We start from the raw sequence: 14,876 nt of genomic DNA on the forward strand, positions 1-14,876 counted from the left end.
GCCTATTGATGAGATGACAAGCAGTAAGAATTGCATCTCCCCAAAGATACTTAGGCATATGAGCACTAAATAGAAGAGACCGAGCTATGTCAAGAACATGACGATTCTTTCTTTCTGACACCCCATTTTGTTCAGGGGTTTGAGGGCAAGTAGTTTGATGAATAATCCCATGAGAATGAAAGAATTGGTGAAACTGAGAATTGACAAACTCCCCCCCATTATCAGAACGAAAGACTTTAATATTGGCTCCAAATTGATTTTGAACAAGAGCAAAAAATTCTTGGAAAGCAGAGAAGACTTCATATTTGTGTTTCAACAAAGCGACCCAAGTAAGACGGGTATAATCATCAATAAACAAAACAAACCAATGTTTGCCAGACAAGGTTGACTCACGGGAAGGTCCCCATACATCAGAATGAATAAGCTCAAAAGGAAAAGAACTCCTAGTAGTACTCAAAGGATAACTAGTACGATGACTTTTAGCTAAGACACATGACTCACAATGCAACTTAGACTCATCAATGCCCAGAAACAAGGATGACATAGATTTCTTCATGACACTAAAGGAAGGATGTCCCAATCTCCGATGCCATAGCCATAATTCTTCAACTTGATTAGTAACACCAGTCGAAATCAAAGCTGCTTGGGCTGCCTTCTCCGGCTTCATTCCGGCAAACATGCAATCCAGATGGAATAGTCGACCCCTCAGATAACCCCTGCCGATTATTTCCCTGGTGAGGAGGTCCTGAAAAATCACATACAAAGGAAAAAATGTTACAGAACATCGAGATTGAGTATTAAGCTGAGGCACAGATATAAGATGATGAGAGAGATCAGGGACATAAAGAACATCATGTAGTGTCAAAGAAGGGGTGAGACGAACAGACTCTATTCCTAAAACAGGAAAAGAATCACCATTGGCATTGACAACAGAGGAAATAGAGGGTGGATTGAGAAAAAGAAAGAAACTACGATCATAGGTCATATGGTCAGATGCTCCAGAATCAATTATCCAAGTATTGCCACCAGTAAAGCCAGAAATTTTTAAAGCAACTCCAATCTTACCATTACCACCGCAACTTACGGATGCGGTATCCTTACCAGCCAAGTTGGTGTGATCTGATTTTGTCACCGCATAGTAATCTTGGTCTTGAACAAGACGACTACCAGCCTTTCCCTTAGGTTTGTTGTCCTGAGGTCGTGGCCTATCAAAGTAGCCTGCTGGAAAACCAACCAACCTGTAACAGTTTGCTTTGATGTGGCCTGGATTCTTGCAGTAGTTACAAGTCAGACTTGAGGAGAACACGGGGGAAGAAGGAGCTTTCACCATGGTGAATATGCAGCGGAAGGAAAAAACAACAAAGTACTTGGAAATATAAGAAGGCAACGGTGATGAAAGGATCAAAGGACAACGAACAAATCCAAGCACAAAGAACAAGAGTCAAGGATCAAAGGACAATGAGTCAGAGTCCAGGATCGGATCTCTGCTCTGATACCAAGTCAAAATATAACAAGAAACAAGAGACAATTTTGGCTGAATTACTTTTTGATATTTCATTCACGCCAACAAGATAAACCCCTTCGGCGCATGTAAAATGCTCCAACTGTGCATTGCAGCACAGTGCCTCGCCACTTTGACAGCTTCGGGGTTCGAACTTAGGTTGGGGAGCACACCCAACTAAGCAAGAACCACTAGGCCACTTGCAGTGGTTAGGTTTTGGATTCATTGACACTACTGATTACAAAGTGGTAAGGATTTCACAAAGTGGAAAATTTACTACCTAACCCAAATTTTCACTAAAAGTGAAAATTCATGGAGAGAATTTAAAGACTGTATTCCATCAGGTATTACTTTCGTGAACCATCTTCGAAAACCATCAATGGAGTGTGGTTGGCATGGACTGGTTATGTTATCTCATTTAATCTGCATGATGAGGTATTCCACAAGATATATATCACTGCCATCACAACTCCCCAGACACAATGGTTACACACTTACGTGCACCGGTGTTAGACGAATATATTCATGGAAAAATTCGGTTGCTACGTACTGTACCATATGTTAACCATCGTAGCTCCCAGTATGACTTTTGGGTGATGACAAAATAATGTGCAGATGATCAGTGCGGTACACAAATGCCGGCTAATTGGAACCAGACTAAACTTGCATGTGAAGGAGTTCCCTCTGGATTTTGGAATGATCAAATTTTGTTGACCAAACCCAAAAGGGACACAACAGCAGGTGAAAACTTTCTATATGCATATGATCCTGAAAGAGAGGAAGATTAATTTACAGACTCGAAGAACATGTCAATTAATTGCGGTCAAATTGCAGATTATGCAGAGAGCCTAATTCCAGTACTCTAAACAATATATAGTAGTAGATCAAGGAATTAAGCTAGATGTGACCAGTTGATTGATACCAGCAACCAATAATTTTATATGTTAATTTCCATGACCTTTTGCACGTTTGTGGCCTTCCATTTTTTTTTTTCCATGCATATCAGTTTTCTTCTTAAAAAAAAAATATTCTTTTGTTCAAATTATAAATTGCTATCTAGCTTATCAGTTATCATAGTAAATATAACTCCGGCTGCAGTCACAGAAAGCTACAGCGAGGCATATCATGATCGAGTCCCGCACGGAGCTTAGGATGGACTTGACATTTGTCGACTTGCTCTACAGTTATGAACTTGCTTCTTGGAGTTTCTTAAAACCAATAGTTCACTAATTCTTTGTTTGCGCTACTTTTGTCTTAGTTTCTTTGAAACAATTCTTCGAATACCTTACATATCCAATATGAATGCCTCAAAAACACGATGTACAGAACTTGTTACCCGTGTGCCCAATCCGAATTCAGAAACACGACATGCCAATGTTCCTAGCTTTCTTTATAAGCCACTTATTCAATACAACTCAAAATTGAACCGAGGACCAAATTATAAGTTGGTAAAAAGGTAAATGAAAACTTGTACTCGAAGCATTCCAATATTGGAGTTCCAACAGTGTGAAGGCTGTGGCCATTGTTGGGTTGTCGTCTTCAGACGCTCCAGAAATCTCCCGCCAGCTTTTACGTCATTGATCGTCACCAAAACTTGCTTCAAGATACAGAAACACAAACATGCACCATTTCCATGTATTTTACTAAATGAATTTAAATAAGGTACCATGTGAGACATAGAGAAAAAAGGAGGGTATGAAAATATCTAATAAGATGAACTATCACATGAATGGTACCTAACAACCAGTAGGTGAGACATCCAGACATTCACTTTCACCCTATATCTTGTCTCCCTCCTCTCTTCCTTTTTAAGTACTCACCGGAGAGTTTTTGATCCAGTGAAACATAATTCCGCCATGGAACTCAATAACCAGGCTAACTTATCTCACAAAATCCACCTTGACGTGGTAACATGTTGTTCTTGGCTGAAGATCACATTCTTGGCCATGTTATTTTGTGTGCTAGTATCACCTACAGGTAAATTTTTGATAACAAATCAAACTCAAAAGTACATTTTCATTCTGTAACTAATGCTTGTTTCCAATTTTTTTGTGATTTGTAGCGGCATATGATCCGTTGGATCCAACCGGAAACATAACGATCAAATGGGATGTCGTGTCTTGGACAGCAGATGGTTATGTTGTAAGATATCATTTTGGTGATTTAGTCTGTTGATTTATTTTCATATCACACTCTTTTTTCCAATAATCATATGAATTATACCAGGCTGCAGTGACCATGAACAACTTCCAAATGTACCGGCAAATCGCTAACCCTGGGTGGACTCTAGCATGGACATGGGCAAAGAAGGAAGTAATCTGGACCATGGTGGGAGCTCAGACCACAGAGCAAGGAGACTGTTCCAAATTCAAAGGAAACACACCACATTGTTGTAAGAAAACTCCAACAGTTGTTGACTTGCTACCCGGAGTTCCTTACAACCAACAGTTCACCAACTGCTGCAAAGGTGGCGTCATGGCCTCTTGGGGACAGGACCCTTCAGCTTCAGTATCGGCTTTCCAGGTGAGCGTCGGGCAAGGCGGAACTTCAAATAAAACAGTCAAGCTGCCCAAGAACTTCACCTTGCTCGGTCCGGGACCAGGGTACACTTGTGGCCCTGCAAAGGTTGTGCCATCCACTGTCTACCTCACAGCTGATCGGAGGCGAAAGACTCAAGCACTTAGTAAGATTTTCTTGCTCTTATGCTTCTAAGATCTTTGACAATATATTGTATCTTATTCGAATCATTTTTGTGTTACAGTGACATGGAATGTGACATGTACCTATTCACAGTATCTTGCCTCCAAGAACCCAAGCTGTTGCGTTTCGTTTTCGTCTTTCTACAATGAAACTGTAGTTCCATGCCCATCTTGTTCTTGCGGTTGTCATAACAAGAAAGATTGCATCAAGTAAGCCTCCACAACCTATCCACATATAGAAATAGGCATACATATATATTTACACACTTGAACTTAATGCAATTCTGGCTACAGGGCAGACTCAAAACTGCTGAAAAAGGCAGGAATCAACACACCAAAAAAGGATAATACACCATTGTTACAGTGCACACACCATATGTGCCCGATCCGAGTACACTGGCATGTGAAGCAAAATTACAAGGACTATTGGCGTGTCAAGATATCCGTCACGAATTTCAACTACCGGCTCAACTACACCGAGTGGACACTCGTTGCACAGCACCCTAATCTCAACAATATCACTCAAGTCTTTAGCTTTGATTACAAGCCCCTTGTTGCTTACCAGTCCATCAGTAAGTTCCTATTGTGCAGTTACACAATGCTTGTAAATTAGCTTGAGTTTGACACTTATATGTGAGAATTGTTGCTTGCTATGTGCAGATGACACTGGTATGTTCTATGGCATGAAGTTTTACAATGACCTGTTAATGGAAGCCGGTCCATTGGGAAATGTGCAGTCTGAGGTGCTTATGCAGAAAGACAAGAACACCTTCACATTCAAGCAGGGGTGGGCGTTTCCGAGGAAGGTTTACTTCAACGGTGATGAATGCAGGCTACCCCCTCCCGACGCCTACCCATCTCTTCCAAACTCTGGTCGTGTGAATTCTGTTTCAATCTTAAAAATGGCAGCCTCTGTGCTTCTGATAATGTTTTGTATATATTGATCACATTTCTATTGAGGACAGAAATACTGCTACATCCAAAGGCCGTTGCTGATAAGAGGTTAGTATAGAAGGTTGGTCCAGTGTGATAATTCAATTACAGATGGTGAGCTTGTCTGAACATGAAACCTACACTTGAATTCTCAGAAATGTCTGAAATTTTGTCATAGCAAACCAATGAACTTGCTACAAACATGTTCTCTCTTACGTTTTCAGTTCTGAAAACTTGCTTATTCCCAATTTCATTCTGAAGAGTACAAACAGAAGTATACTTTCCAACTCGAGATGAAAAGAAAATATATAAATTAATCACTGTTATACAACACTGGTTCACTGAACAAAAATCATACATGAACTTTGATTTCTTCATGAAATATCTTGTAATGCTAAGAACATATTCACTGTGGATATTCTAAATAATCATACAACAGCTGGATTTAAACAAAAAAACAGCAGTAAGAATAAATTGTTTATACGTGTAACGGATATTAAGGCAGAATATTGTAGTGACAGTCAAACCGGAGTGCACCTGAACCACTTGTATTGCTAGAGGTCACAGCACCAACACATTTGAACCCATCAACCGGATTTCCATAAGCTTTAATGCAAACTGAACTCGATGGAAACACTACAATTCTTTCGAAGAAACAGAGCTTACGTTGTCTTGCCACTCACTACGCATAAGACAACAAAAATACCAGAGATGCCAAGATAGTTATAACCGGACTAAGTAGGGAAATGGTTGGTCTAGGACTGGCATTTGGCAACCACGGATAAGCATCTGGAGGTGGCATGACACAGTTATCACCGTTAAAATAAATCCTTCGAGGGAAAGCCCATCCCTTTTCAAAAGTAAAAGTTGACGCATCTTTCCGAAATAGAAGCTCTGACTGCGCATTTCCAAGAGGACCAGCTTGCATGAGCAAGTCATTATAAAACTTGACTCCCCACAACATTGCAGTATCATCTGCACAATCACAATTTGCATAGCCAAACTTTATGTCAGAAAATTAAAACCAGATATCAATTTGGAAATTGACAAAGCTACTTCACTCTAAAAGGAATATTTTACTGAAATATAGGCACCCAAAACTTACTCAAGCCAGCATAAGGAGTCAAGTCCTTGTAATTAAAGCTGAAAATCTTGGTCAAATTATCGAAGTTGGGATGTTGAACAACAATATTCCAGAGAGTGTAGTTCATTCTGTAATTGAAATTTGTAACTGTGACTTTCACCCTCCAGTACTCCTTGTAATTGAGCTTCACATGCCAATGGACTCTCACTGGACACATATGGCTGGTACACTGGACCAACGGAGAATTAGTAGCTTTTCCAGAACCTGCTACAGCTGAAGCTAAGTACGGAGAGTCTGGCCTGCAAACAAGTGCCAGCATAAGAAAGATGTAGGATCTAGTATTGCTGCGAAACTAGCTGATGAACATTAAAAAAGTAATGCAAAACCCAAGAGAAAAATTTGAGGGGGAAAAAGAAAAACTAGGTTCACAAATGCAACAATTTATGAGTTAGAGAACTTACTCTACGCAGCTCCCGGGATCTGTACTGTTGTTCTCACAACCACATGCACAAGTAGGACAGTTTACTATGGTGTCATTATAGAAGGAGGAGAGAGAAACACAACAAGTAGGTGTCTTTTGCGCTAGGAATTGAGAGTATGTGCAAGTAACATTCCAGGTCACTGCAAAGAGAGGATGAAAGGTTAAATAAACGCATGAAAACTAATTTTCCATACTATAAAATTAAAGCCACACTCAATTGACTTGCAGCTTTATTGAACCATTTGGATATCTAAAGTGCACCTTGAAACTACACAAAATCTTCCCTATGCAGAAACTATATGTACTGAAATGTCAACAAATACCATATTTAGGAGTTAGTTACTACAGTCTAAATTAACACCCAAAGAGATGTGTACATCTGGGTTAATCTATATGCCACCTAAGTTATCTCATTCAAAGCCCTAATTCTCTTTATCCTTTATGATGATGCAAAGGAGTTAGGGTGGGTTGGAACTTACTCATGGCTTGGGTCATTCTTCTTTTATCTGCTGTTAAATATCTGGTTGGCTTGACAATCGCTGCTCGGCCACATGAATATCCAGGCCCTGGTGCTTTCAATGTGAAGTTTTTAGGAAGTCTAACAGTCTTGTTAGTGGTTCCTGCAGCACCCACACTGATCTGGAATGAACTCACAGCATTCGCTGGGTCTTGGATATATGATTGCATAACCCCTGCTTTGCAGCAATTTGCAATCTGCTGGTTATAAGGAGTTCCGGGTAACAAATCCACGACTGTGGGATCCTTCTTACAGCAATGTGGTACATTGCCTTTGTATCTTGAACAGTCCCCTTGCTCGGTGGTTTGTGCTCCCACCATGCTCCAGATTACTTCCTTCTTTGCCCATGTCCATCCTAACGTCCAACCTGGCGCTTGTATATGGCGATACTGCTGGAAGTTGAACATTGTAACAACGGCCTGCCAATCCAAACCATATATTTCACATCAGAAAATTCTATAATAATAATAATCTTGGGGAAGCAGAACTTCAAATGCTATCAGTCAATACCAAAGGAAACAACTCTAAATTCAGGAGCTAGTTCCTCTTTTGCTCGATTCAGTTTCAAGCAAACACAAAACCACCAGCGGAGAACATGAATTATCTATAGGCTTGTTTCATCTTATGAAAGCTCTAACATTCGCAAAAGCTTAGAAACTAAGATGTACTATCAGGTTGAACTCAATGCTTGGAAAGTATCTAACAAAGGCACCAAATATAACATAAAAGGAAAGTTGGAGCTCATAAATACTTACAACATATCCATCAGGAGTCCAGCTAATGACATCCCATTTAATGGTGATATTCCCAAGTGGATCAAGCGCATCATAAGCTTCTGCACAAACACCATCAAAACAAACCTCAAAACATCAATCCTCAAGATTTCCTAAAACTTTGACTTCATTATATCCAATGATTAAGATGTCAAAACAAAGTTTCATCCAAAACCAAAACACTTGTTGATTCAAAGACAACTACTTTCAGTTCATTATATCAAGGCATTTTACACTATTACTAAATAAAAACAAATTTGGAACACCTATAACAGGAAATCCACTGAACCTTTCAAAATTTAGAAACAAATTGCACAAGACCTCAAATTTCACTACAAGAGATTGAAAGATCAAAACTTTCATTTATGGAAACAAATTGAGGGCAAATAACTAAAACCCGTTAAAGAGAACAAGAAAAAAAACTTGCAAGACTGTAAATTTAGAACCATGGGAAAGAAAGCTTTAGGCTTCAATCTGGGCAGCTACCTGTAGAAGTGAAAGTGAGGCAGGAAACCAAAAATAAAAGCAGAATGGTGAAGCTGCTGAGTTTAGCTATGGATCCAGTGGCTGAGAGGCACTGGGAATCCATTTTGATTTAGACTAAACAGTGATGCTTATGCTAGCTCTGCTACAGATCTCTGGTACCAAGAGAAATGGAGGGAGAGAGAGAGAGAGAGAGAGAGATATGGAAAATGGCCAACTGGGGGGTGTGGCTGGTTTCTTTTTCACATGGCAAGTGACTTTTAAAGGTCACTATAATCACTGTTTAGAGATCCAGTTAATACATTACTGGAGCTTAGTTATTGTTGCTGTTAAGTACTTAAGTGTCACATCACCCTTGTTAATGACATATATACCCTCTGATTTTCTGTAGGTACTACAAATATATTTCTTTATTTTTCTTCCTAATAAAAGATAACAGTTATAACTAAAAACTCAGACTACGGTTTAAAATTGAAAAAGGAACAAAACTAATGTGAGTAATTTTAAGCAGAAGAACTAGTGGAGTGTAACTTAATGCAAATGGTTATAGTGTGATAACATATGTAAAAGATCTTCTCTACTTTTAATATATTGATTTTTCCATTCATTTGCCTTGTCAACGACATTTAGACCCAATAGTGTCGGTTTCTTACTCTTCCTTTATCAAAAAGAGCTTTGAAATCTACTTGATTGATTGATAACAATCATAACATGTTTCGTTTTTGTATTTTAGTTTTACGGAAATACATGTAGTTAGCGACCTTTGTGTACTGTTCCATCGCATTATGACACATCCATATGTCATCAATTTTGAGCGAAAGACTGTCCGGCCACTTTCGATTAATGCATCGAATACAATAGTTCAAGTCACTCGCTTGGATTCAGTGTTATTAGGGTTGTTGATTAGTTCATCAGTAGTTAAAATACAAATTGCTAGAATGGGGGTACTTTTGGAAATGTCTACAAAATACATAGTATGTAGACAAAATGAGATTGACATAAAACGAGTGTTAAAGCAAGACAGCAAAAGTGTAAAAAAAAAAAAAAAAAAAAAAATGTGTGTGAGGGCCACAAGGCATCCATTAGTGTCGGTGGAGAGCAAATTCAATGTTGGCTTGTGCAGTGGGAAAGAGATGTCTTTTGTCCAAATCTGGCTCCCAACCACCAAATTATAATCACAAATTGCTATTATAATCTTTGGACAATCATGCACTCTATTAATTAAGGCCCAGAAGAAGAAGAAAAAATTATCACACATAGTAGAAGTTGTGATCTGCCCTCTAAATTAGTTGGTATGAATATTCTAAATATGAATGTGATTGATGAGTTGATTTCATTTTCTTTGATTAAAGTAGGCTAGTGAACAAACATCTCTAGTTGATCCTATTTCTAATGATCTAAACCTATCAATGCATAATGGATCTAGCTTTTAAAGACTTTTCACAACAATCCAACACAATTTTAGCTCTTTTGCTCGTTTTTTTTTTTTTTTTTTGAAAGGTTTGCTTGTTCTTATACAACGTAAGTTCTTATAATATTTGCAACAGATATTAGGAAAAGGGCTAACAACTTAACATTTTGTATGCCTTGATCAGTTGATCATTTCATAAAATTTTGACCCTAGAAGTCAAGAACATTATTGTTCCAATTGCTTTAAACATCTTCAAAGTTACTTAAACTTGTCATATCATGTTTATAATTTTTCGACAATTGTCTTATTTAAGAAATATGGTGGTGTCGCACTATGTGGAGAGTGTGTTATAAAACACATCAACCATTATGTAATGCATAAAAAGTTAATGCACTCGAGATCAATACTTTAGAGATCGATACTAATTTGGTGCAACTAACAATTTTTTTTTTTTCGATGACTGAAACAAAAGGAGGAAAACTAAAAAACAAAGCCATGACTAATTCCCCCTCCCAATTAATCTAAATAGAACTCTGGGGACACAACAAGGGGTAAACAGAAAAACTAAACAGAAGAATTATGCGCATAATTGCGCAAGCTGTGCGAGTCTATCAGCCACAAAGTTGGTCTCTCAATAGAGGTGCAATTAACACTTACGGATATGGTCTTTTTGTATCAAAATTTTGTGGGAATTTTGAAAAGGAAGGGATAAATTTTCTAAACTTGTTTATAAGACAATTTAGTGAAATATGAAGGACCCCAAAATAATCCATTGTCGTGTGAAATAAGCACAACACCATGACCAAACGACACGTCGCTACTGAAGGAATTAGAAGCAAAGCATACAATTTGGGACGGAAGAGAGGGTTTTAGAGTGAAAACAAAAATGGAGAGCAGCTTAGAGCAGACTCTTCAAGATGCCAAGCTCTACAGAGAGCTCAATTCTCTCATTGTCGCCTATCTCCGTGACAATAATCTTCACCAGGTAACCAAACCCTTCATCTTCTTCATTACTTTTCAGTCTTCTTTTTCTGGTTTAAGACATTGATTCAGTTTTGGATTGGTAATCAAAGGTGTGAACTTCACCCAGCTGAGGCCTCATAAGCACTTGGGTCTCCCAAAGTTTCATTCTTTTTGGGGTTTTGCTTTTGGGTTTGGTAGAAAACTAAGAACGTTAGCATATTCAGTTGTTTTGAGATTGGCTTAGTAGTGTTCACTGTGTAGTGTCAATAAATTTCCATGGTTGATTGTGAATGTTATGGACTTTTTTGTAGGCTGCAAGTGCTGTTGCTTCAGCAACAATGACATCACTGAACGTCGAAATCCCGGCTAATAAGCTTGTTCAGCTGGTTGCTAAGGTTTGGTTTGCATTTCAAGGCTTATTTTGAGTGTTGTATTTTTCGTTGGTTATGCTTGGAAAGAGAGTATTGGTGGTTACTAAGGTGATAACAGGGCCTTGCAGTGGAGAAAGATGAGGTGATAAGGGGGGTTTCTTCTCTTGTTAATGATTTGGGTACACTGATACCTTCGGGATATGGTTCAATGCCGGCTCTTCATACTGCCTCGGTTGATTTTGGGTAATTACGTTATCCTGAATGAGTTTCATACCCATTTGAATTTTGGTTCCAAACCATATCGACAAGTTGTAATTATTCCTGTTTATTACCATGTTCCCCTTTTTCTTATAGCTAATTTGGTGGTTAGCATGAATAACTCATAACTTGATCTGTCTATTGTCAATACAGTGCTGTCCAGGAAACAAAAGGCTCGTCAAAGAGTTTCCCAAAGCATGAGACACGCCATCTTTCAGAGCACAAGGTATACATAAAATAGGAAATAGAGACATTGCATAACATATATATTTGTATAAACTCACTAAGTTGGGCATGATGAAGATTGGTTCTGACTGGTGGGTTTAACTTTCTAGAATATTGCCAGATGTGCAAGGTTTAGTCCGGATGGGAAGTTTGTTGCGACTGGAAGTTCAGACACGTCAATAAAGCTATTTGAGGTGGTGATTCTTTTAGCTATAAGTTTGATTTTCTCTTCAACCATGGGCTGGATCTAAATCGTAGGCAGTGGTATTCTGTTTCAGGTGGCAAAAGTTAAGCAAATGATGCTTCCAGAGGCAAGAGATGGTCCTGTGCGACCTGTCATACGTACATTCTATGACCACTTACAAGTAAATCAACATCTTCTCTAATATTTGCTGCAGTGGAAAATGCTTTCCTATGAAAATTTTCTTCTTTCAGCCCACAAACATTGTTAAACAAAAGCTTAGAATATGAGCCTCTTATGTTGAGTATGCCATGACTATGGAAGGAACATTAAACAAAGAAAAGCCTTAAAAAAAAAAACTGATAATTTTATCCTTAACTCCAAGATGTCCCTACTGTCTAATGTTATTTCAATGCAATTGCAGCCCATAAATGATTTGGATTTCCATCCTCAGAGCTCTATTCTTATATCTGGAGCAAAAGATAACACAATAAAGTAAGGATTTTTCTACTTTCTTAGATAAATTTGAGGTTCTTTTCATAATGTATCTCTTCATATTGTCTTCCCATTATCTATTCTTTAATAATCTCTGTTGGTCTTGCAATGGTAGAAAAAAAAAAAAGCATGTTTTTACACTCTAATTTTGTCCCTTATTTCCGGTTTGCTGTTTTTTTCTCCTCCTGTCAAAAACCCTTGAAATTATCATATTAGCTGTAAACAAATAGATTTCATCCTGAACTCTTAGCCAACTCTTGTTGCTACTTTTAGGTTCTTTGATTATTCCAAAATGACTGCAAAGAGAGCATTCAGAGTTATCCAGGTTTGCTTGCATCTGATACTAGATTGAAGCATGATTCTTGGATTTATCTCCATCATTTGAAACTTAAAACTATGTTACTACAAACAAATTTGTCCCTGTCATGAACAGGACACACACAATGTGCGTTCAGTAGCGTTTCATCCTTCTGGGGAGTTTCTTTTAGCTGGTAATACCTTCTTAATTTTTAATGAGAAACACAACCTATTAGTTGGTATTATCTGATAATATCATATAGTGAATTCGCTTCCGATAAGGTTTATGTTACAAATAATCACAGGGACTGATCATCCAATTCCACACTTATATGATATCAATACCTTCCAGTGTTACCTATCTGCAAATGCCCCAGAAATTGATGTTAATGGAGCAATAAATCAGGTATGGCTGACCTTATCTCTTTTTAATTGCTTTGATGATCTGTTATCCTCTATGCACAGATAATACAATTCCATAAGAGTAATCAAAATAGATGTATTTGCTCATCAGGTCAGGTATTCAGCTACCGGTGGCATGTATGTTACAGCTTCTAAAGATGGTGCTATTCGCTTATGGGATGGTGTTACTGCCAGTTGTGTACGTTCCGTAGTTGGTGCACATGGCACAGCAGAGGCAACCAGTGCAAATTTTACCAAGGACGAAAGGTAGGTGTCATATTATATATCTATGCCTGGAGAGATGTCTTCTATGAAATGATGTTTTCCGCATTTATGTTGTTTCATAATGTTGGATGACGTGGCCAGTGAATACATCTTTCCTTTAGCAATTGACGGTTCTACATGTGGTTGCATTGGAACAAGAGAGATATTTGGGTTGAAAACAGTAATATATTATTGTATAGTTGATTCACTCCTCAATTTCTAAATCTTGATCTTGGAACCTTCATGTTCTTGCTGTGGTATGACTTGAGTGCTGGTTTTCTAGGTTTGTTCTCTCTTCTGGAAAGGATTCTACTGTGAAGCTTTGGGAAGTTGGCACTGGAAAATTGGTTAAACAATATTTAGGAGCTACACATACACAATTAAGATGTCAGGTATGTCAGACAAACCTTTAGAGGATTTAAGTATGCATTTACATACCAGGGAAGGCTACATAAGTCCTCTTTTCAAGTATGTACAATCCTGAAAAAGAATTCTTCTCGATCAATCAATTATGAACCTTGCTTTCCACTACACTTGAATATCCTTCCTCAGTGTCATGACCCCAGGATCCAAGGAATCCAAATAAGACAAAATATCAATTTTGTGATTATCTGTTTATGTATCCATTTTATAGGTGCTTTTTACACTTTTATGCAGGCTGTTTTTAATAATACGGAGGAATTTGTACTGTCCATGGATGAACCAAGCAATGAGGTTTGTTCACTCGTCACTATCTAACTGGAATAGTGGTGCCTAGATTTCAATTACTAAATCTAGGGTGCTTGCAGATTGTTATCTGGGATGCTCTGACAGCAGAAGTAGTAGCAAGGTGGCCATCCAATCATATTGGTGCTTTCCGCTGGCTCGAGCACTCACCAACTGAAGCCGCATTTGTTTCCTGTGGGACTGACAGATCAATACGGTTCTGGAAGGAAGGCGTGTAGGTGTGGGAAAGCTGCCAGTGGCTTACTTAATCTGAAGTGTAGATTTAGTATTTGATTTAGGATTCACTTCTGTCTGTAAAACTAGATGAATGGATAGAACCTGCACATGACCCAGAAAAGAGTCAAATGTAACCTGCAAATCACCCCAACTATATTGATTCAGTTCGTCTCGTCAATTTAAGTGTTCTTTCAGTGTTTCTAATTTCTATACACGGCTCAACTGCTGGATACAGTAGTTTGTATGATTTCTTCGAACAATTCAGATCTTTCAGCATGTTCACATGAATTGGAAAGCTCGACTATAATCTGAACACAAATAAATCTCCGCAGCAGTATCATGAACAAGCAGCCAAACAGAGTCCAGTGCTACTGCCATAACTCGAACCATTAACTACAATTTTCACTATATGAAAGTTTGGAAACACAGCTTTAGCAGGGTAGAAGGAGATTGCGGGAGAAGAGAACGAAAACGTCACATATGCAAATAATACTGTATTCATTACTTTGTGTTTGTAAAGCATGTGGAAATCATGTTGGCCTGGACAGAAGAGAAACCTTTTATTTCTAACATCAAAAAGCAAAACATCAACTTAT

General features: G+C 38.3%; 3 protein-coding genes across 4 annotated transcripts; 2 read left to right on the forward strand and 1 right to left on the reverse strand.

Moving 5' to 3' along the window:
- Window positions 1–3,312: 3,312 nt before the first annotated feature.
- LOC133742754 (COBRA-like protein 4) lies at window positions 3,313–5,386 on the forward strand. The gene is made up of 6 exons (XM_062170427.1): window positions 3,313–3,478; window positions 3,564–3,643; window positions 3,728–4,184; window positions 4,263–4,410; window positions 4,495–4,772; window positions 4,861–5,386. The coding sequence occupies exons 1-6, from the start codon at window positions 3,358–3,360 to the stop codon at window positions 5,142–5,144; spliced, it is 1,368 nt and encodes a 455-aa protein (XP_062026411.1). The 5' UTR covers window positions 3,313–3,357; the 3' UTR covers window positions 5,145–5,386.
- A 35-nt stretch (window positions 5,387–5,421) lies between these two features.
- LOC133742753 (protein COBRA-like) lies at window positions 5,422–8,704 on the reverse strand. Its single transcript, XM_062170426.1, has 6 exons — window positions 8,475–8,704; window positions 7,971–8,050; window positions 7,178–7,634; window positions 6,679–6,838; window positions 6,239–6,516; window positions 5,422–6,108 (listed from the first exon to the last, which is right to left on the reverse strand). Exons 1-6 carry the CDS (start codon window positions 8,575–8,577, stop codon window positions 5,816–5,818), a joined length of 1,371 nt encoding a protein of 456 aa, XP_062026410.1. The 5' UTR covers window positions 8,578–8,704; the 3' UTR covers window positions 5,422–5,815.
- A 2,004-nt stretch (window positions 8,705–10,708) lies between these two features.
- On the forward strand, window positions 10,709–14,540 carry LOC133743808 (cleavage stimulation factor subunit 50). Of its 2 annotated transcripts, none has more exons than XM_062171839.1 (14): window positions 10,709–10,867; window positions 11,157–11,240; window positions 11,335–11,459; window positions 11,628–11,700; window positions 11,810–11,893; window positions 11,978–12,064; window positions 12,305–12,375; window positions 12,649–12,700; window positions 12,809–12,866; window positions 12,978–13,078; window positions 13,187–13,341; window positions 13,622–13,730; window positions 13,996–14,052; window positions 14,127–14,540. In XM_062171839.1, exons 1-14 carry the CDS (start codon window positions 10,769–10,771, stop codon window positions 14,280–14,282), a joined length of 1,311 nt encoding a protein of 436 aa, XP_062027823.1. In that variant the 5' UTR covers window positions 10,709–10,768; the 3' UTR covers window positions 14,283–14,540. The 2 variants fall into 2 exon arrangements, with proteins under 2 accessions (XP_062027823.1, XP_062027824.1); XM_062171840.1 differs by having other exon boundaries at window positions 10,811–10,867; window positions 11,345–11,459.
- Window positions 14,541–14,876: the final 336 nt, after the last annotated feature.

This window comes from Rosa rugosa, chromosome 4, assembly GCF_958449725.1.
Source record: "Rosa rugosa chromosome 4, drRosRugo1.1, whole genome shotgun sequence".
NCBI lineage: Eukaryota > Viridiplantae > Streptophyta > Magnoliopsida > Rosales > Rosaceae > Rosa > Rosa rugosa.

Coding starts and splice junctions, on each gene's coding strand:
- LOC133742754 (XM_062170427.1), top strand. CDS start 3,358: ATGGAACTCAATAACCAGGCTAACTTATCTCACAAAATCCACCTTGAC. Junction 3,479..3,563: donor TGTGCTAGTATCACCTACAG/GTAAATTTTTGA, acceptor TGTGATTTGTAG/CGGCATATGATCCGTTGGAT. Junction 3,644..3,727: donor GGACAGCAGATGGTTATGTT/GTAAGATATCAT, acceptor GAATTATACCAG/GCTGCAGTGACCATGAACAA.
- LOC133743808 (XM_062171839.1), top strand. CDS start 10,769: ATGGAGAGCAGCTTAGAGCAGACTCTTCAAGATGCCAAGCTCTACAGA. Junction 12,701..12,808: donor GAGCATTCAGAGTTATCCAG/GTTTGCTTGCAT, acceptor TGTCATGAACAG/GACACACACAATGTGCGTTC. Junction 13,079..13,186: donor TTAATGGAGCAATAAATCAG/GTATGGCTGACC, acceptor TTTGCTCATCAG/GTCAGGTATTCAGCTACCGG.
- LOC133742753 (XM_062170426.1), bottom strand. CDS start 8,577: ATGGATTCCCAGTGCCTCTCAGCCACTGGATCCATAGCTAAACTCAGC. Junction 8,051..8,474: donor CCTCACTTTCACTTCTACAG/GTAGCTGCCCAG, acceptor GTGTTTGTGCAG/AAGCTTATGATGCGCTTGAT. Junction 7,635..7,970: donor GGACTCCTGATGGATATGTT/GTAAGTATTTAT, acceptor TTGGATTGGCAG/GCCGTTGTTACAATGTTCAA.